Source organism: Leiobunum rupestre, chromosome 11, assembly GCF_980474605.1.
Source record: "Leiobunum rupestre chromosome 11, qqLeiRupe1.1.hap1, whole genome shotgun sequence".
Lineage (NCBI taxonomy): Eukaryota > Metazoa > Arthropoda > Arachnida > Opiliones > Sclerosomatidae > Leiobunum > Leiobunum rupestre.
The window spans coordinates 17,743,109-17,765,255 of NC_143394.1; the positions used below are offsets into that span (position 1 = coordinate 17,743,109).

Sequence of the window (22,147 nt, forward strand, 5' to 3'; positions counted from 1 at the left end):
TGTCCCGGAGTTAGAGCACTTAAATCATTTGGGTCTGAGCTGGTTGCTACCAATGGTCTTGAGTTGAGACAGGCCTCGACTTGGCACAATAACGTCTGGAATTCCTGGTAGTTGAGAGAGGTAGCGCCAACGACTCGCTTGAGGTGGAACTACAACGACTTGACCCCCGCTTCCCAGAGTCCTCCGAAGTGTGGTGCAGCAGGAGGGTTGAAATTCCATTTGATTCCTTCTTCCGCCGACCAGTTTGTGATTTTGTGACTACTGGTCGTACTTTTGATGAATTTAATAAACTCTTTCAGTGCACGGTCAGCTCCAATAAAATTTGTTCCACAATCACTGTAAATATTTGAACATTTACCCCGTCGAGAAACAAATCTCTTTAATGCAGCCAGGAACGCCTCTGTAGACATGTCGCTCACTAGGTCAAGATGACGTGAAACCGGACAGCGTCTCGTATCCCGATGATCCAGAACCGTTGTTGAAGGACTGCAGTGAGAAGCTGTGGCCCACCATGCAATTGTTTGATATGCTCGTGATTTATGAGTAGATCGGTTAGCTTGTGTCTTCTTGGTAGTGGCATAGGATGTTTTTTATCTGGAGATATATTCGCATGATGTAGTTGCCCTCCTACTCGAATTATGCTGTACTTGTCCAAGAACGGATGCAACGAACGCAGTGGACTCTTCGATGGAAGTTCCTTGCCTTGTCAAAGATGTTCGAGTTCCTCGGGAAAATGCTCCTGTTGTGCTACTCCGATCCAACGTACGAGAGCGGTTTCACGTTCTGCTGTAGTGAGAGGTCCGATGATTCTTGTACTTTTAGCTTCCTTGGGAATTTTGACGTTATTCTTGAAACGTAAAATGTATGCTGTGACATTGACCAGGGTGCGAAGAGACGAGTAGTTGGAGAGGATTGAGTTTGCTACTTGGCAGTGAGCTACGACTGCACCGAGAGGTTTTTCTTCAAGGCTCCGTTACTGGTTTCTCTTCCTTTGAAGATGTGAATTGCTTCAGCCACTCTGGTCCATGCCACCATAAAGGATGTTGTGCCAATTCAGTCGCATAAAGTCCACGAGAAGCGCAATCGGCAGGATTGCTCTTTCCAGAAACGTGGTGGCAGTGGACGGTAGATAGCGTATCTTGTACATCCGATACTCTATTAGCCACATAGGTTTTCCATCGATGAGGCGACGATGTCAACCACGCCAACACAATTGTTGAATCAGTCCAACAATAGATATCAGAAAACGTTTGCTTCATTGAATCTTGAATTAGTTTGATCAATTTGACAAGGAGGACAGCTCCACAAAGCTCCAATCGTGGCAGAGTCGTTTTCTTCAAAGGGGCGACTCTGGTTTTTGCTGCAACTAGTTGAATGAGTATTCGTCCATCGACAGTGATTGTTTGCGAATGCCTTTTCAGAAGCGTCGCAAAAACCATGTAAGCTTTGGACTTGAGCATCCGGTTGAGAGATGTAACGCCGAATTGTTAATTTCTCGATTTCTGGAAGTTTTTCTCGAAATGCGTGCCATTTCTCGACCAATTGAGTGGGTAATTGCTCGTCCCAGTCAATCTTGAGTTGCCACATCTCTTGAAGTAGAAGCTTAGCGAGAATCGTAATTGGTGCCAGTAAGCCAAGCGGATCAAAAACCTTCGCAGTGTCGGACAAAATGGTACGTTTCGTAATCAGAATTCGATCTTGAGGAGAAGTAACTGAGAACGTAAAATGATCTGGTGCTGGTGTCCAAAGTAGCCCCAACGTCTTTATCATTTCGTCGTTGTCAATTTGTAGCGGTCCTTGGATTTCTCGTAATTCGGGTGGAAGAGATTCCAATAAGTTTATATCGTTGGATGTCCATTACCGAAGCTCGAAACCAGCATCGCACGTTGCTTTTAGTAGCTCTGTCTGAAGTTTACGTCCTTCTAATGTCGTCTGAACTCCTGCCATCAAGTCATCCATGTCAAAATCTCCCCTTAGAGCAGCGGCCGCCATCGGGAGATCTTGTTGAACATCTTGAGCAAGTTGTTGTAGAGTTTTGGTAGCCAAGTAGGGAGCAGCCGCTGTGCCGTAAGTCACTGTGAGTAATCGATATTCTTTCAGTGGTTGCGAGGATTCTTGTCGCCAAACAATTCTTTGCCAGTCTGCATCAGCTCGGTGTATTAAGACTTGACGGTAAATTTTTGCAATGTTGGCGGTCGTAACGATTGGAAACGACCGGAACCGAATAATTAAATTGATTAAATCGTCCTGTAGTTTAGGACCAACCATTAGGATATCATTGAGAGACAGACCAGTAGATGTTTTGGCAGACGCATCGAAGACTACTCGGAGTTTAGTTGTTGTGCTTGATTCCTTGGTTACAGCGTGATGAGGTAAATAGTAGGCAGCTCTGGCATCCTGGTTTTCAGTTACCAGTTCCATATGCCCCATTTCTAAGTATTCGTTCATGAAATCATGATATTGGTTATATAGCTTTGGATCGTTTTGTAGGCGTCGTTCAAGAAGTAAAAACCTTCGGACTGCGGCCTTCCTTGAATCGCCGAGCTGCTTCGGATCCTTGTTGAACGGTAAACGAACAATGAACCTTCCCGTAGGTTGACGAGCGTACGTTCGCTTGAAGTTGCTTTCGCAGGATCTCTCTTCGGATGTCAGGATCCTTTTTGATGTTAATTCTTCTAATTCCCAAAATTTGGATAATTTTTCGTCCAAAGTGCAGGTATGAACCTTAACCAACTGTAGAGCTGTTGGCGATTTTTCAGTGTTTAGTGGTCTACCCAGTGCCCATCCGAAGACTGTGTTGAACGCCACGGGAACTGGTCCTCTTCCCAAACGTTTTTCTTCGTGCACGATTTGGAAATATATGTCCGCGTCCAATAGGGCGTCGATTGCGCTAGAGATATAGAATTTTGCGTCGGCCAATTCCAGGTTTCTTAGATGTGGCCAAGACTTCGGTTCCAATGATACATTTGGAAGATTCTCGGTAATCTTGTTAAGAATTAATGCTTTGACTGCTATTGTACTGTCTTTTCCTATCTGGATGTCTAGTCGAACACTTCCCCGAGAAACACCGCTACCATTTGCTCCAATTCCACCAATAGAAACATTATAACGACTGCGTTTCAATTGAAGTTTTCGTATACCCTGTTCGGTAATGAATGTCGCTTGAGAAGCAGAATCCAATAATGCGCGAAGAGGTTTGAATTGTCCAGAGACTTCTTGGACTTGAATCAGAGCTGTTGGTAACAGAACCTGGTATCCGTCTGAATTTTTTGAGGAAGCTCGAGCTGGCTCTCGGGAGACATGCGTCTTGATTTCTGAGCTACCCGGAGTTGAATCTTGTTTAAGACGATGGAATAATGAATGGTGTTTGAGACGGCAGATTCGGCAAGTTAGACCTTGACAGTCACTGCTCTTGTGATCAGGTCGAAGACAATTATAGCATACACCGTGTTTCTTGATTAGAGCCCAACGTTCGTCTATGGAGGCCTTCGTCAACATCGGGCATTTATAGTGGAAATGTTCTTCGGAACAAAACTGACATTTTGACTTGATCGCCCCATGATGAGCGGCTATTTGTCTTCGTGCTTGAAATGACTCCTTGGATTTTACGACACCCGACGTAGTTTGTGCTGCAGCGGCTAACGCTCTAGCTCGTTGTTCCAGGAATTTGGAGAGTTCTTCATATTTTGGACGAGCTGTTCCTGATAAAGACAGCTCCCATTGGCGTCGTGATTCGGGCTCCAACTTCTCCTTGACAATGTGGATCAGTATTGCGTCCCAGTGTTGTACCGGCTCTTGTAAAACCTTCAAGGAACTGATGCATTCCGACGTTGTGTCAATCAAACGTCTTAAGGCAGTTGAAGATTCTTCTTTTAAAGCTGTCTGATTGAAGAGTCTTTTCACGTGAGCGTCGACGATTTCTCTAGAATTGTGGAATCTATTCTTTAGAATATCCCAGGCTTCCACATAATTGCCGTCTGTCAATTGGAGTGATTGAATCAGAAGAGCGGCGTCTCCATATGTGGCATTCTTGAGATAGTGTAGCTTTTGAGCTCCGGATAGCATCGAGTTGTTGTGCACTGTGGCCAGAAACAAGTCATGCAAGGGAAACCAGTCGATGTAATTCCCTCCAAATTTGGGTAGGTCAATGGGAGGTAATCTTATGTCGGCCGTACGCGTTGGTTTGGTTGATGGAACAATGTTCATAGCTGCAGCTGCCCTTTGGTGTTTGACATCCCCCAGAAGAATCTCCAGCGTCTCCAACCTTGTTCGAAGTAAGTTATATTCCTCGTCATGATCGTCAAAGTCTTCTACTTTGCATTTAGAGGCGATGATGTCTTGTAGTATATCCAGATCTTCACATAGTTTCTGAATCCGGTTCATGTACGAAGTCATTGCGAAATCTGTCAAAGGAGCAAGTCCTTGTGATGGTTGTGGATTGATAGTGTTTTCCATACGTGTAACTTGACCCTTTATAGTCTTGCGTTTGGTAATTAGTGCGTCCATGGTGACCACGTGCTGATGACCAGTAGCTTGAATGCGTGCTGATGACCAGTGGCTTGAATGCGTGCTGATGACCAGTGGCTTGAATGCGTGCTGATGACCAGTGGCTTGAAAGCGTGCTGATGACCAGTGGCTTGAAAGCGTGCTGATGACCAGTGGCTTGAAAGCGTGCTGATGACTAGTAGCTTGAATGCGTGCTGATGACCAGTAGCTTGAAAGCGTGCTGATGACCAGTGGCTTGAAAGCGTGCTGATGACCAGTGGCTTGAATGCGTGCTGATGACCAGTGGCTGGAATACGTGCTGATGACCAGTGGCTGGAATACGTGCTGATGACCAGTGGCTTGAATGCGTGCTGATGTCCAGTGGCTTGAATGCGTGCTGATGTCTGACTACAGTCCTGAAGACCTTCAACTATCTTACGTATAATGATTCCGGAACTGAAGAGGTTGATTTGTAAAGGCAACCACGGCGACGTATCCGGCTCGACGGATCAAAAATGAACGTGACTTGTAGGTAGTAATGTAATCAGACAATGGAAACAGTTTCAAAAAATAAAAACATTTTATTTAAAATTCAGATATATTTACATCGTTGGAATTATCGAGAAAAGGCCAGCAAATTACAGTGAACATCGCTCTTTTGTACATTGAGTTAAAGATAAAAATAAATATCTAGGTCTTTTTTAGGTCATAGAGAGGTAAAAAAAACTTATAGTAAAAAATGTGTGCGATTGCTTGATTTACGTAAAAATAAAAAAAAAATAAAGAAACCAAACACTCACCGTCGCGACAGTTTTAAATCAGTTTGATTGGATATTTCGTTATTGTAATGTTTATGTGTAAGTTGTGAATGATGAGTTCGTGTTGTGAATGTTGAGTTCGTGTTGTGAAAGTTTTGGGTGTGGAGTTTGTTGTGAATCTTGAGTTCATGTTGTGAATGTTGTGGGTTTGGAGTTGGTTGTGTTTGTGTTATGATGGTTGTGGATGTTGAGTCTGTTGTGTTTGTATGGGCGTTTTCTCTCCAACTTCTTCTTAATGACTTTGGGACGGGCTGAGTGTTCAAATCAAATCAAATCAAATCAAATCAAATCAAATCATTTTATTTTAAAATTGTTACATATTTTTGTAGTAAGAGGGCCAAGTCAGCATGTGACTTATAGCCCTCGCTTTTTTGAGTAAATATAATAAATAACTATCAAATGAGGAAAAAAAACTCGTAAAATTAACAGTTAAATGTAAAGTTAAAAAAAAGAATGTAGTTACATAACGGAACAACATTAAAAAGTAAGCATTATTTTTAGATTGGAGCTAATTACACAAATTATCGTTTGAGATTTAAGGACTCCTTAACATTATTTGAAAAAGTCTTCAAAAGCTTGTTTTTTAAAAATTCGTTTCACAGAGGAGTGATTTTTTACATCTTTTATCGTTTCATACATTTCATTATACATTTTTACACCGCAATAAAATATTGAATTAATTGATTTTGAAGTTTTACATATTGGTAATTTCAATAAATCATTATTTCTGGTGGTTGTGGTTAAATTGTTAAGTGTAAATAATTTTTCTTGGTCAGTCGTAATATTTTTGTGTATAAAATTTAAATTTGCATAATTGTATAACTGGTATATATTTAACAAGTTACTTTTTTGAAAGAGTGGTTTTGTAGCGGATAACCAGCTATTATTATAAATCGATCTAAGCGTGCGTTTTTGCAGTACTGTTATTCTTTTAATATCGGTTGTTATGCAACCTCTCAATGTCCAATGGCAGGGTTTCCACCAATTGTACACGGTATTCGTCTTAGTATCAATTTGCGTTTTTTTGGCGCCGGCCGGAAATTGAACCCGGGTCTGCCTCGTGCAAGAGATGTACTCTAACCACTCAGCCACCAACGCTTGTTAATTTACGGTGTTTTTCTAAAAAACAGCTTTGGCGAATGTCCTTTACAAAGTTATAACGTTAGGTACTATAATTTAATCTACATCATTTTAAATATTTATAAATTAAATTAATCTTATATTTAATTAAATATTTATAAATTAAATTAATCTTATATTTAATTAAATATTTATAAATTATATTAATCTTATATTTAATTAAATATTTATAAATTATATTAATCTTATATTTAATTAAATATTTATAAATTATATTAATCTTATATTTAATTAAATATTTATAAATTATATTAATCTTATATTTAATTAAATATTTATAAATTATCTTAATTTTATATTTAATTAAATATTTATAAATTATATTAATCTTATATTTAATTAAATATTTATAAATTATATTAATCTTATATTTAATTAAATATTTATAAATTATATTAATCTTATATTTAATTAAATATTTATAAATTATATTAATCTTATATTTAATTAAATATTTATAGATAATATTAATCTTATATTTAATTAAATTTATAGATTATATTAATCTTATATTTAATTAAATATTTATAGATTATATTAATCTTATATTTAATTAAATATTTATAGATTATATTAATCTTATATTTCATTAAATATTTTAGTATTTTAATGTAAAATTTTATCTTGATCAGGAATTGAACTCGGGTCGCATTGTAACATGGAGAAAGAGAGAGTGGCTTTATGAATAACCTTTTTACCCCGGGAGCTTGATGCCAACTCCCACAGGGTAGGAGAGTGGGGGCTGACAAAAAAGGGGATCAGCATCCGTCGGTTTTCGTGTCGTCTCACGCGTTCCCTATTTGGCGCCCTCTTTTAGTGTTTAGGCGTACTCGGTGTAATTTCACAATGGGCAACAATTTCAACAAAAATGGAGGGAGCCAACTAGAGAACGCGCAGCCAGGCCGTGAGAGTTGACGGATGCTGATCCCCTTTTTGTCAGCCCCCACTCTCCTACCCTGTGGGAGTTGGCATCAAGCTCCCGGGGTAAAAAGGTTATTCATAAAGCCTCCTCTCTCTTCCTCCATGATTGTAACAATGCGAATAGTTCACCGCCGAGCCATTGACTTCCTTAGGGAAAATATTAAAGTAAAGGAACAATTATGATAAGGCGGGTTTTTTTACTAAACGGATTAATACAATATCTGTATATATTGTTTATTGAACTTTGTTTGTTTATTCTTTGGTACGGTTTTTTGTTTTGTTTTAAATTTTTGTTAAATTCTTAACAAAATTTCGTTAAAACACCAAAAGTAGATTTTACATTTTAATATCGCTTAGAAAAAGGATAATTATTCAAAACTTCCGCGGAAACTCTATCAAAGTAATAAATATAGCGCCACCGTATGGAGAACTATCAATCAAACCGGGTAAAAAATATAATTTCTTCAATTTTTCGAACTTTAGTCAAATCTCGACGGGTAAAAAAAACACAAAATAGACGTATATAGGGCCGTTGCCGTCAATATAGAAGATTTAGTCTTTCTTAGTTCTTGGCTGGCAGACGAATTACTACAGGACGGGGTCCTGGTGTCCGTCAAAAGTTATGAGGAAACTTTGCGGTTTTAATTAGTATGTTCGGTCTTCGGTCAAGAAAAGAGATAAATTGTGTTTCGCGTTTGGAACGTGAGTGAATTGACTTAAGTGTATGAACAGTGCGTGTTTAAGACTGAAAGTGTTAAAGTAATTGTGAACTAACTCAAGTCAGCTGTAAGATAAAATTGATTGTTATTATATTTTGAATTGGAATAACCAAATTATACCCTTGAAATTATCAACTCAACCTGTGAGGGTAATTAAGTAGATTGGAAGTAATTAGTAGCGAACAGCTCTCAGCTGTTAATTAAGACAGTTTATAGTTAGGTAGTTTGAATTTAGTTAAAATTACTCAGTATAATTTATGATATTTACTTAAGTGTAAGTGTGTTTTGGTTTATTTTTCAATCACGATGAACTAAGACAAATCTAGTCTTAGACACTTGAGTACCACTCTGTACAATTACGTAGAAGGGATATATATTGTTGGGTTATTGATGAAAGTTAAATCTAGAACGTTCCATAGACTGTTCTGAATAAAAATAAACATTTATAATTTTGCATAATTCTGGTTGTCATTTTATTTTCTAATCACTCGCCCACAACATTCTGGCAATCCCGAATCAAATAAATTTTCGATATAACGGCAACGGGAAATTATTCTCGTAAATTAATCGCGCGGCCTTAGGGAATATTCTTTTAACAAAATTTCGATAAACTATCGTTTAATTAAAATCCGTTAAAATTATAAACCTAAAAGCGAACGGTCGTTATAATACCCTCTGTAGATATTTCTTTCATTAAAATTTGCTTCGTATTATATTCAACTGATAAACTTGTACTGTAAAAAGGGTTTACTTCAATTGTGCATTGTTATAGTACAACTAACTCACTGTTGTAACTACTTATCTTATGATATTCTGAATAAATTAAAATTGGTCGTTTCGTCTCAATTGTTTTAATTATAATTAAAATTTTATACCGGGGGGATAGAACTGGGATAACATTTTTAACAAATAACTCTAAATTGCGGAGATATATCTTTAAGGGTTATCTCGAGAAATTAATACCACTAGGGACAATTCTTCCGAGGAGAGGTATATTTTGGCTTACCAACTTGTTCAAGTTACATGAAGGTCTACCAATCCCTCGAGTTTGAACGAAATCGGTGTGTAACACCTCGGGTCGTCTCCTTTGTAGTTTACAGCCAAGTTATTATTTAATAAAGTGTTTCTATAAAACAACATCATAGACAGTTTTAGAAACTCATTTCTAGGCGTATACGCGAACGTGTACGTTTGTGTTTTTGCTCGCGATTGGGTAAGTGCACCATTGTGATTGGTTGTAGGGTATCGTAGACAGTGCCGTCTTTCCCATTGGGTCCGTTGGGCCAGGGCTCAGGGCCCCGAGTTCGAAAAGGGCCCCCTCGGGCTTAAAACAAAACCATTCAACATTAAAATTTCATATTTGCAATAATGGCTAAGCGAAGGAAAGGTTTATATTCGCATCACTTGTTTTATTTCACTGAGACATTTTATTGCAATTGGCGAGCATATTTAGTCGGAGCTGATTTCTACCTTCGATAAATTGTTTTCTCTTACCAGGGCCGGCGTTAGGGCATGCGGGCCCCCTTTCCACCCTTAACAAATTTGCCGAGGAAATGTTCTAAACAAATAGGGTTCGCTCGCTCGGTGAGCAAATTCATAAAATTGCTATACACCTGATTCCAATATTCCAAATCACAGGAAACTGACCGATAATCTTAATTCTTTTCGGAATCAAAGAATCATCTTCGAATCTGGAATCGAGTCCGAATCATAAAAGTTTACCCGGAATCAAATTCGAATCATTGAATCGTCTCAGGGCCCCTGAAGGCAGCGCTTCCCGCGGGACCCTAGGCGGGCGCCTCGTTTGCCTTGCCCTAAGACCGGCTTTGTCTCTCACCAACAGTTTTCCGGACACAGCCAAACTTTAAGGGTGACTATGTTTAGAGTGCGAAGTTGACCAAACAATGAATTTCAGAAAACCGAATATTTTATTTAAACATTTTTACTATTTGATTTTGTCGAATTTACAAAAATGTTTTGGCATTCCCATAAACTTTTCGCCCGTAAGCCCTGAAACTTTTTCAGTGTTTGAGAGAAGGCGTTATCTTGAAGTGTTTCTCTCTTTAAGGAATGTGTATGAAATAATAATAACAAAAAGAAAATATACTGTATCCTAACAAAAAACTTTTAGCTTCTGTATCTTTGCTTTTGTTTTGTGTGAAATTTCCTTAGCTCACGATATTACTTATAGCATAAATCGCATAGTACGAATAAGTATTACACTGAACGATTTCTGCGAAGGAAAGTATGTGACAGTGATTGTGTAATCGAAAGTTTTGGAAGGGGAGACTCTTCCTATACCTAAACTCTTCGCCGATAAATGCCAGGTTAGTTTGATGGCGATAGTAACTATCGTAAACGCATTTAAGTTTCAAATTCAAAAAGAAATACTCTAAGGGGAATATAACCTCCAACGCGATCTGTATGGGAGACCCCGCAATTTTAAGGATTTCCTCTCAAGTAAACCATTAAGCAGCCACGATGCCTCTAAAGCCATAGGAGGAAGCGGTCAACAGCGAAACCGTTGGAGGCGACCAAAATATCCCCTTTAAAGAATTAAGCGAGTGTTTATAATTCTGATATTTCACTTCCGATTCAATAATACATCATTATTTTTCCAAAGTAAGCGTTATTTATATTTGCAGTAGTTAATTTTCTTCAGATACTTGTGAAAGTGTTTTAATTTTCAAAGGGTCTGGGCTCGTTTATCAAAAGTTGAAAATGGCTAACAGCAACGATTTCCCGCGCGTTGTTACCTGGAACTTACAAAGACTAAGTAATTCTAGGCCCGGTGTCAGTTTTTAGCAACATAATGATTTAGGTTGTCATTGACGAAACAGAATATCAGTAAAAATGTTGCATTGGGTGATAGGAAATATAATATTTTGTTACTTATGCCTTTAGGTGTTTATTAACCCAGAGCAAAAGCCAATGGAAAAGACGTAAGAGAATTATATCAGCAATGCTGGTAGCACGTTTAGAAAGTTGGAGGGGAGAAAGTCACTGAGGAATTGTTTTAATATCGTCCTACGATTGATGGGGCCGAGAAGTTAAAGCTATTCCATAACGTTATCTTTTCCCATTTTATGCTGTAGTGTTATATACCATTATTTAACAACTTTTCCCATTTTATATCATGTTATTTGCCATCTGTTAAATACCACGCTTTCATAGTCAATGGAAATTTACTCCTCAAGCTAAAACGTTAATATTTGGTTTATGATAAAATGTTCCCTTTAGTTAAAATTTTCAAACCGGGCGGTATTTGTTCGAATATTTCCGGTCATTTTCGAAAATAAATTTGAAAAATGATTTCTAAGAACCGAAATATTTGGTTTTTGACCAATAGCCAACATGGCCAACATGATATAGCGACCTCACTCGCTTCACTCGCTCGGCGGTCGCACAGAACGGTTTTATAAATGATAATGAACGAGCTTTCCGTAAGTGATATAAGACACATTTGAAGTAATTACTCTACTGCAGTGTATTCCCCAAAACGAAGAACGACAGTTCAAGTAATACGTTGGTGCGGTTCGTTTTTGGGTATTAGCCTAGTCTCCGACAATTAATCGAAAATAACTGCGGGAAAAACTTAGACCCAAGAAGGGCAAGGGGGAATAGCTCATTGAAGGGGGGGGGCGGCAATTTCTCCCACCCTGTGGCCGTACATAATACCCAAAATAAATGATAAATTTCTACTCGCCCTGCCCTACCTTGAAGAGTACTCGGCTACAGCCCATACTTGCTATCTCGTCGCATAGGAGGCCCCCAAAATAATAAGTGCCAGTGCCTCACAATATGTAAAGACGGCCCTGATCGTAGATTTAGTCGGGAAAGCTTAAGACTAGTCAAAAACGTTTTCAAGCGTCACACATCCGAACTAGTGCCGAGCTCTTGATGTGATTCGAGTTTTAGACATGTATGAAAATTTTCGACTAGTAAAATCGCGTTAGATTTCAATATGGGAATTGAGACACCTTTGGCGTAAGCGATTACAGTTTTTAACTAGTCAGAAAGTTTTTGACACGTTCAATCTAATTCACGTGTCACGAAAAGCACAATAGAATGTCTTTTTTCAATAATTATGATAATTTTATTCCAGACCAATTACCTTTAAAAAACTTGCGACCATCAGGAAGCGTGAAGAAATTTTCTAGTCGAAAGGAAAAGCACTAAAATTGATTTGGACGTGTATTAATTGTATCGAGTCACGTAAAAACGGGTCTCCTCCTACGCCGAATGAAGCAGCGAATTTCTAATAGTTGAATAACTAATTAGTTTAAATCGTCAATGTTTTATTGGTGGAAACATTACATCTTCGATTCAGTGAATTAAAAACCATACACTCTTAAAAAAAGGGTGTATTTTCAAACCTTTAAGAGTTTTTTCTTGTCCCATATTTAGCACCTTAACAGGTTTATAAAGAATGTGATTCTACACCTTAAAAAGCAGTTTTCCTGCTAGGGTGTTTATTTACACTGTTTGGGGTGCTTATGTCCTCCGTTTTGGTTCCTTTGTTAACAGTTTGTGGTATAAAACTATTCCCTTCAGGGTTATTATCTACTCCCTCTAGGGTACAAGACCACTCCTTTAAGGGTACCAAACGACTCCCTTCAGGGTGTTACACTACCCCCTTCAGGGTTCTGCAATACTCCCTTAAGGGTTCTATAATACTCCCTTTAAAGTTTTTAACTACTCCCTTTAAGGTTCTAAACTACTGCCGTAAGGGTGCTACAATACTCCCTTTAAAGTGTTAAAATACTCCTTTTAGGGTACTAAACTACTGCCTTAAGGGAGCTACACCCTTACGAGGTGTTAAATCACTCAATTTACGGGGTAATATAACACCCTTTATACACCTTTTCAAGTTTTTAATTTGGGACAATAAAAATCCCTTTAGAGCGTTTAAATTAACATTAAAGAGTCTTTTTTACAGATATTACACCCTTAATATACCATTAAAACACCCATTTTTTAAGAGTGTAGGGTTAAAAAACCCCTTTGATCAACAACAAAGCTTAGTTAGATAGCGGAAGCCATAAGTCCTTAATATTGTTTCATAAGTTTGTCACTTTGAGGAATATTTTACTGAGAGCAAGTAACAAAGTGACGTCATCACAAGCAGAAAATCTCCCCTAGCGAGGTGCTGTCAAAGTCTACGTGTGACGCGTTAGCAAGCGGACGCCAAACCATGCCGAAGCCAGTAATGCAGTATGTCTTGTGAATAGCTCTCAGTAAAACTTTTGCATGTGAAGAATAGGAAGTGTCATACTTATGTTGAAATATTATACACTTATGGGGAAACTAATGCTGATTTAACACCGTATCAATTAAATCGTTGGTAAGATATGGTTAATAAACATTCAGAGTGCCATATATTTTTACTTTTGATAAGATATGGTTGTTTCGCGGGGAGCCGAGTTGAGCTAGCACCACTACCATGCCAACATCACCATTGATAATAACAGCTTCTCTTCCCTCCGGGTGTGAGGCTAAAAAGAAGGACGTTTGATTCCGTAAAGTGGCATCTGGAAAATGTTAGCATCGGTTTTCTCTTGGAACTGAGCATCAGAAATGAACAAATTGATTTAGGTTTAGGAACGATATAGTTCTTTTCAACTAAACTCGCAGAAGTGTTTTCATTTTTTACGGTTATTTTAAAGAGTTACGGCTTGATTTGAGAATTTGTAACGTGGAATTCTTGAGATATTCCAAATTTAATTACATTCGTCCTTAACTTCTACTTTTCTATTAATAAATATAATATTGATTCCAAGAATCCCACGGTTAACTGGGTTAGGCCTAATAAAGGTTTTCGAGTGCTGGTCACTTGGTGACGTTAGCTTGGGTTTACCCTGTCCGGGATTCTGACGTATGCCTGGCCAGGTGCGCCGGTCCCCGTTCGACCATGGTATTCTCCGTGTTTTTCCACGCTTTCGCTAGGTTCGCATCGCCCCCTTTCGCTTTTTACAAATTATTTCTGTTGAAGGTTGCCAAGCCCCTTTTTAAAATAACTTCTTTGTATTGTTGTAAATAGAGTGTATATATTTGTATTGGGTTAAGCTTTTCGCGATACTCTCTTTCGACGGGATTTTCACGGGACGTACTTGGTTCGTGGGCAACTGAGCTTTGGTAGAGACGGGTGCGCGGTCCGAGAGAGAGATGAGTGCGGCCTAGGAGGAATAAATTCTTTTTCGGTTATCGGCTAATAAAAACAGTGAAAAATGTTGAGCAAGAGATTCAAGTGCGCGACGATGAACTCTCGAAGTCGACCGTCGGGCAATTCCTCGACATTATAGCCGTCGGAGAGCAAAAAGTTTGACGCCGAATGGTATCAACCACGGACTCCGTGTATCAACAGCCGTGTATGCCACCAGGGGTCGCCGACAACCACATCTCGCCAGGAATGATGTCCGCCAAACCACTTAAGTATCTTATTCGATATAGATATTCCGAACTCGGCACGAAAGCCTTGATGAACTTCACTTCCTTTTTAAACAAGGAAACGACAAGAGTTAATTCGATAAAAACCACTAGTGGTGTATTAAGTATAAAGTCTCTTAAAGACTAGAGTCAATGTTAAGTAGTTTGAATGTGTAAATATCTTAGTTTTTAAATTAGCGTTAGGAGTTATATCATAACAGGTGCACCATAGTTTTAGGTATTTCTTTTGTAACTGTAAAATTAATCAGTAACAAGAAAATTAAAATTTAGTTTATTTGGCAACCTTCACAACCAAATCTCTTTATTAAGTCATACCCCTAGACAGCATTTTATATTTAATTTAGTTTGAATGATTATCTTGGGCCCCACTAGTGTAACCCTGGCGGAGTTTATTGTAGTTGTAGCGTGGGACCGTTTCTCCATGGTCAGTCTTACGCGGACTAATTATCTAATTTTATTTAACCCTGTTTCTCTCTCGCTACAAATTGGCAGCAGCCAGCCATATCGACAAATAAATTATTGCTTCGAAAAAATCTTATCTTCCTTTTAAAATTTTACTGGTATACCACAAGTTTAATGGGGTATTTATTTTTCAAATTATTTATTGTAAAATTTATTCTATTAAATTAAAGAGGCTACTTTCTTCCAGGTGCGAAAATGCTTTCAAGAAGTGGCTTCACTGAATCAAGACATCCCTAGCAATCCTGATGTCCAACATCAGGTAGGATTGTGTTCTGTCATATCTAGATGGGAAGAGTAAAACTCCGGATAACACGGAAAAAACCGACCTATATAATGAGTATCAGCTAAAACCTGATATGTAACCTACAGACTTGAATTTTTGGTTTTTAATTATCCCAAGCTACGCAATGTATAGCCTTGCAAAAAACGTATTGTCCTATTTATATTCAATACGCATGCAAGAATGTATATATTAATTTTTACCATGAATATCGAGCTGCTTTAGGTAGTCTGTTCTCCGTCGCTAAATTTACTTCGTGAAATTTTAATATAGATCTTTTCGACTAAGAATATTAACAGCAAATAATTTTGTAGTAGTATAGGCATCTGTCTTAGAATTTCAAAATAAAATGCATGTTTGCTGATTGGTTGAAGAAATTGGCTAAAACGGAGAAAGGTAGAATTAATGGTAGAAATGAATACATTCATGTTTATACTTCGGGAACATGAATATTAAGAGAAAACTAGCCCATGGTGTCCGCGTATTGTCAAAACATTGTAACGTTCCTCCCGAAGTATAAATAAATTCTTTGTTCTTCTTCCACTGTAGATGAATCTACTTTTGGTCATGGAGAAATCAGGCTCGTTCTTATTCACCGCTGACGGGTTCTTCGAGTTGAAGAAATCGCTTTTGCCAACTGTGAGTTTCGTAGGCACATTACCGACAGGGCCGTCTTTACATATTGTGAGGCACTGGCACTTATTATTTCGGGGGCCCCCTATGCGACGAGGTAGCAAGTATGGGCTGTAGCCGAGTACTCTTAAAATTGCGGGGTCTCCCATACAGATCGCGTTGGAGGTTATATTCCCCTTAGAGTATTTCTTTTTGAATTTGAAACTTAAATGCGTTTACGATAGTTACTATCGCCATCAAACTAACCTGGCATTTATCGGCGAAGAGTTTAGGTATAGGAAGAGTCTCCCCTTCCAAAACTTTCGATTACACAATCACTGTTACATACTTTCCTTCGCAGAAATCGTTCAGTGTAATACTTATTCGTACTATGCGATTTATGCTATAAGTAATATCGTGAGCTAAGGAAATTTCACACAAAACAAAAGCAAAGATACAGAAGCTAAAAGTTTTTTGTTAGGATACAGTATATTTTCTTTTTGTTATTATTATTTCATACACATTCCTTAAAGAGAGAAACACTTCAAGATAACGCCTTCTCTCAAACACTGAAAAAGTTTCAGGGCTTACGGGCGAAAAGTTTATGGGAATGCCAAAACATTTTTGTAAATTCGACAAAATCAAATAGTAAAAATGTTTAAATAAAATATTCGGTTTTCTGAAATTCATTGTTTGGTCAACTTCGCACTCTAAACATAGTCACCCTTAAAGTTTGGCTGTGTCCGGAAAACTGTTGGTGAGAGACAAAGCCTAGGGTCCCGCGGGAAGCGCTGCCTTCAGGGGCCCTGAGACGATTCAATGATTCGAATTTGATTCCGGGTAAACTTTTATGATTCGGACTCGATTCCAGATTCGAAGATGATTCTTTGATTCCGAAAAGAATTAAGATTATCGGTCAGTTTCCTGTGATTTGGAATATTGGAATCAGGTGTATAGCAATTTTATGAATTTGCTCACCGAGCGAGCGAACCCTATTTGTTTAGAACATTTCCTCGGCAAATTTGTTAAGGGTGGAAAGGGGGCCCGCATGCCCTAACGCCGGCCCTGGTAAGAGAAAACAATTTATCGAAGGTAGAAATCAGCTCCGACTAAATATGCTCGCCAATTGCAATAAAATGTCTCAGTGAAATAAAACAAGTGATGCGAATATAAACCTTTCCTTCGCTTAGCCATTATTGCAAATATGAAATTTTAATGTTGAATGGTTTTGTTTTAAGCCCGAGGGGGCCCTTTTCGAACTCGGGGCCCTGAGCCCTGGCCCAACGGGCCCAATGGGAAAGATGGCACTGATTACCGAGCGATAATAAACACGTGTAGGGACAACGCGTAGTAAGTTCAGAAGTGTGCGAAGTGAGGGTACGTTTCCCTTGTATTGATTACGTCTGCTAAAGTCAAAGTGATACCACTATCTATACCCCTTTATTTATAACTGAAATGTTTTTAGAAACTCTATATCAGGGTTGAGTGTACCTTTAATAAAGAACTTGTGTAATCTAAGTAAACATGGTGAATGTAGTTAAAAAGAACTTGCCTAAACGCCTCATTTTTGTGTGGTTTCATTTTCTAGATTACGGGTGTTATTGTGACGTACACTGTCATCCTGATTCAGACGGGTTGATTCGTCTTGTGCAAATTGTAACACTACGATGGAAATGACTTTTAATCTATTACGTTTTTGTCATCACTCTGAAGTTCAATGTTATCTTAAATTTTCAGTTTTCTACTTTCAATGCTAATTGTTTAAACGTCCTGACAAATAATAACGTTATTTATTCAAAGATCAACTTTGCAAATTCAGCGAAAATAAAATAAGCAAATAATTAACTTGGGTGTTTCATTGTTTTTACAGATATAATACAACTCGGGTTAAGCTCGTAAATGTACAGTGTTAATAATATTTCATAAATTCGAAATTAAAAGTTTCAATTCTCTACTTAAGATTTTTTAAGATTACAATTTTAACAAAACAAAAGTGTAGATTTGACCTACCGAAATATAGTCTTTCTATACTGTTCCATTTAAATTTTCAAGCTAATAAAGCTTATTCCATTTTTCAGAAAATACAAGTGAGAAGTTCGTGGATTTTTAGAATGACGTGAAAGCTGTAGTTACCAAGGAAGATTAAAGTTCTGTCTTTAAACGTAACCAGTGTTGGGGTACAAAACTAAAAACATTGGATAATCCTCAGCACACCGAGAAAATCATGTGCTTTTCCATCAAGGGGTGAAATTTTTGAAGCGATTTCCCAGGGTGTCTTGGTCCGGCACTTGTAAACCTCAAGGTTGATTGCGCACTGGGAGATGTTACCCTTGGCCACATGGTCCTAACCCAACCTCCGACTTCGATCGGGTAAGGGTTGGGAACTAGCTGGGGGCTCTCTTGAGTGTTTGTCGGTGAACGTCACCAGCGCTAGGCACAATGAATGATCAAGAAATTGTCTTTATTTATAAAAAAAAATAAATATTAAAGTATGATGCTCTATTACTTTTATCGTAAGATCGCCTCCGATCTTATAAAAAATCTATCAGAGGCGGATTACATTCCCGTAAGTATACCCATATGATATATCGCAGTGACGGAGGAGGGGATTTGTGCGTTACTAACTTGTAAGTGTTGCAGGGGGGCTGCTTAAGTGTTACGTCAGTTATCATAATTATATATTGGAACCTACATTATAAATTATTTTAAGGAACGTTAGTAATTGAATTGAATGAAATTGAATAACTAAGATTGAAGGTGCTATTACAATTCAGGCGGATTTGAATATTTGTGACGTAATTTGGGGGGTGGAGATTTATTCATTGTCTACGAGCGCGCGAGCTTGCGCTACAGCTGCGAGGAATATAACTTTTTCTAGAAGAATATACTGTTAAAGCTATGAGTTGTGATGTAAGAGCAGCGTATTATATTTTTTGACTTTTTATTTATTTTCTTTTATAGAATCAACTATTTTCATACTTTCTTTTACATGATTAATGGGGTTTTCCCTTCCATAAAAACCTTGACGTTAACGGTAATAGCTAGTGTATGGAGCTCTTGCCTCGCCTTGCACGAAGGGTTTACCACCACCCTCCTACGTCAGAGTGATCTTACCATACTCGATACGCCAGGATAAGCATTCCAAGTAGAGGTATAGATTCCTGACGGAACTGATACACGTATTTAACGCATTTATAATCGAATGATGAGAAGTTCGGCTTGGTTAATTAGTTGTCAAGGATGACCAAAATATCAAAATTGTTTAGCCGAAATAATTATTTTAAAAGATATGATTGAAATAAAATGGTATAACAATAATAACCGGGTTTGTACACTGAGAGAAAAATATTGCGTAGAAATTACATGGAACTTCTGGACGCACAGTAGCCAGGAATGTTCTGTATTTTTTACAGAAAGTTTCGTAAATATCTTTTACTTGAGATTCCTGTAATTTATACAAATAGCTCATAGTAAAATTTTCAACCAGAATCATTGTAATGTATACGACTGAAATAATAATTAACATTTCTAACACGCCTGTAAATTTTACGGAATTTACATTTAAAAACTGCGTGAGTATAGCCTTTAAATATTATATATTTGATTTGTTCTTACTACCCTTTTTAAAAATAAGTTTATGTACACTTAACATTTCCGTAATTAATTTTTAACCAATAAGGTACTTTAATTGTAAAAGATATTCAACACATTTGCTAAAAATATTCCAATAAGCTCCAGCAGAACTAGAGTCCAAAGCAAGAGACATAAACACGTGCACAACATAGTAATGCAACTCATCGGCTCGGAATCCAGACACGTATTAAACTTAGTTCAAACCACAAACACTAACGCGATGAATTTGCATTTAAATGTATAAACATTAATTTGTTTTCATTTGATGGGTAATTAAAAATATTACTCCATTGGTGCTTTTACGAGATGTCACTAAAAATCTTTTCTTCATATTAGTTGATTTACAACAAATAATGCATTTTTATGGATTATTACTGTTTGGTAGCAATTCAACTTCGACCACAATAACTACATATATTACATTTCTACCATAGAAACTACACGGCTGTCGTTTATTACAAATATCTGAAACAAACCTCTAATTTTTACTATAAACAAATAGTAATATGTACTGAAAATGTATGTATATAGTACAATTCAACGATAAATACTACATGAAGCCCCTTTATTTTAAATACCTAAACCATCCTGTAATTTATACTGTAAAACAAATTGTAATATATACTGTAAAACAAATTGTAATATATACTGAAAATGTATGTATATATTACAATTCAACGATAAATACTACATGAAGCCCCTGCATTTTAAATACCTAAAAACATCCTGTAATTTATACTGTAAATATTTCTTGAATATAGTAATTTAAACAGTACAGTACTGTATTAAAAAAGATACAGAACGGGTGCTGTAAAATATTTCTGTAAATTCTACAGTTTTTTCTCTCAGTATATGCTTCGAGGTACGATTTTACTTATTACTATGTTACTATTTACGATTTTACTTATAACAATGTTAATAGGTACGATTTTACTTATAACAATGTTAATAGGTACGATTTTACTTATTTCTAGGTACGATTTTACTTATTACTATGTTACTAGCTACGGTTTTACTTATTACTATGTTATTAGGTACGATGTTACTTATTACTATGTTACTAGGTACGATTTTACTTATTACTATGTTACTAGGTACGATTTTACTCATTACTATGTTATTAGGTACGATGTTACTCATTACTGTTGTTACGGTAGGATGAGACGACAACAAGTTATTCAATACAAAATATACTTTATTTATAAACATACAAAATTAGCGTGAAGCGCGAACTGGTAGACGGGCCGACCGACGAAGGGCCAGCCGAGGGAGTTAGATTCCCCGCCGTAGGAGGCTTTTCACAGGAGGCTGCGCTTGTTCAGCGTTAGTCCACGGACTGTCGAGTAAAGCGTTGCCTTCCCCTGTAGAATTTTGGTTTCCCCGTGCATCAATCACTTCGAAATAAAGAGAGAGTCCGTCAAGGTCATTTGTAGAGCTAGTCTACTCCCCCCCCCCCCCCCCCCACGCATGTTATCTGGAAATCTGGCCGACCGAAATACAAGCGCTTTAGTTAATGACCTTGAGCGACTTCCGTCAGCCTGATCGGTGAACGGGGCGTAAAATACCTCGGGAATACCTCTCGCTATTACCTAGACGTCTGGAGCGAGCTTTTGCAGCAGGCGGTCCAGTCGTCCCGTCAGAGAAGGCTCAGCCTATTCGGCTTATGTCTCTTCTCTTCGGCCTACACCGATAAACGTCGCCCTGACTTCGGAGAGACCCGGCCTTTTATAGTGGACGGTGACCTTTGGCCCCTTTGTTATGAAGGACTATAAAGGGTACGTCCTATCGATGATTCTTGGTCGGTCCGTCTACCTATCCCTAGTTACGCCTGACAGCTCTCCCACTAAGATTATTCGACGTCGAAGATCGGAGTGGTCTGTGAACAGCAGAGGTAACTTATACAGCTCACGACGAGCGTATTCGCAGATGAGAATGCCATCATCGTGTGGATGGGCTGGGGCCGTGAATTCAGGTGAGATGTTGGCAGAGACGGTCGTGAAGTCAGATGGCGTGATGTCCAGTACCCCCCGTAGTCGGACTTCCTGACAGAGATACGCGCTGGTTGACGCAACGGGTGACAAATGGGTGATAGTTTCACTACTGATGTCGATCACGATGAGACTCCATTGGGAATGGCGAAATAGCGGCATTAACAAAATGTCGCAAGCGAATAGGTCAGACAGGTGCTATCGGTGTTAACCAGACTCCGAACAAATGCGGTAGCGAAGACGAACGCCGTACGAGAGCTTGAGACTAGTAGTGTATAAGTTACATCTCAACAACGCTCGCCAGCAATGGGCCCAGTTCCGGATCTCGAATGCGTGATAAATCCGTCGTTGTTATTGCAAATTCGAAACGAGAGGTCGGATTGCGAGGAACATCCTGCTTCCGTCGCTCCCGTCGCCGTTCACGGAACTTTTTAACGCCAGAGGGCCGCATTCCGTTAATTTTAACGAAAGTTCAAAGGTGAAAAATTAGATGACGGCGACTGTGAGTTTTAGAGAAGTGTATGTAGTGAGAGCGTTTAGCAAAATGGCGAGTCTTCGTTTCTTTTACAGTTTTCCATGGTTCCACCGCGCGATGGGGTTGCTTATGACAAATGTTATTTATGGTAGGCACGTATCGAAGGA

The 22,147-nt window shown here is 38.2% G+C and overlaps 1 protein-coding gene across 1 annotated transcript; it reads right to left on the reverse strand.

Moving 5' to 3' along the window:
• Window positions 1–1,857: 1,857 nt before the first annotated feature.
• On the reverse strand, window positions 1,858–21,667 carry LOC149921869 (uncharacterized). Its single transcript, XM_090162176.1, has 2 exons — window positions 21,420–21,667; window positions 1,858–4,870 (listed from the first exon to the last, which is right to left on the reverse strand). Exons 1-2 carry the CDS (start codon window positions 21,665–21,667, stop codon window positions 1,858–1,860), a joined length of 3,261 nt encoding a protein of 1,086 aa, XP_090018302.1.
• Between the last annotated feature and the right edge of the window lie 480 nt (window positions 21,668–22,147).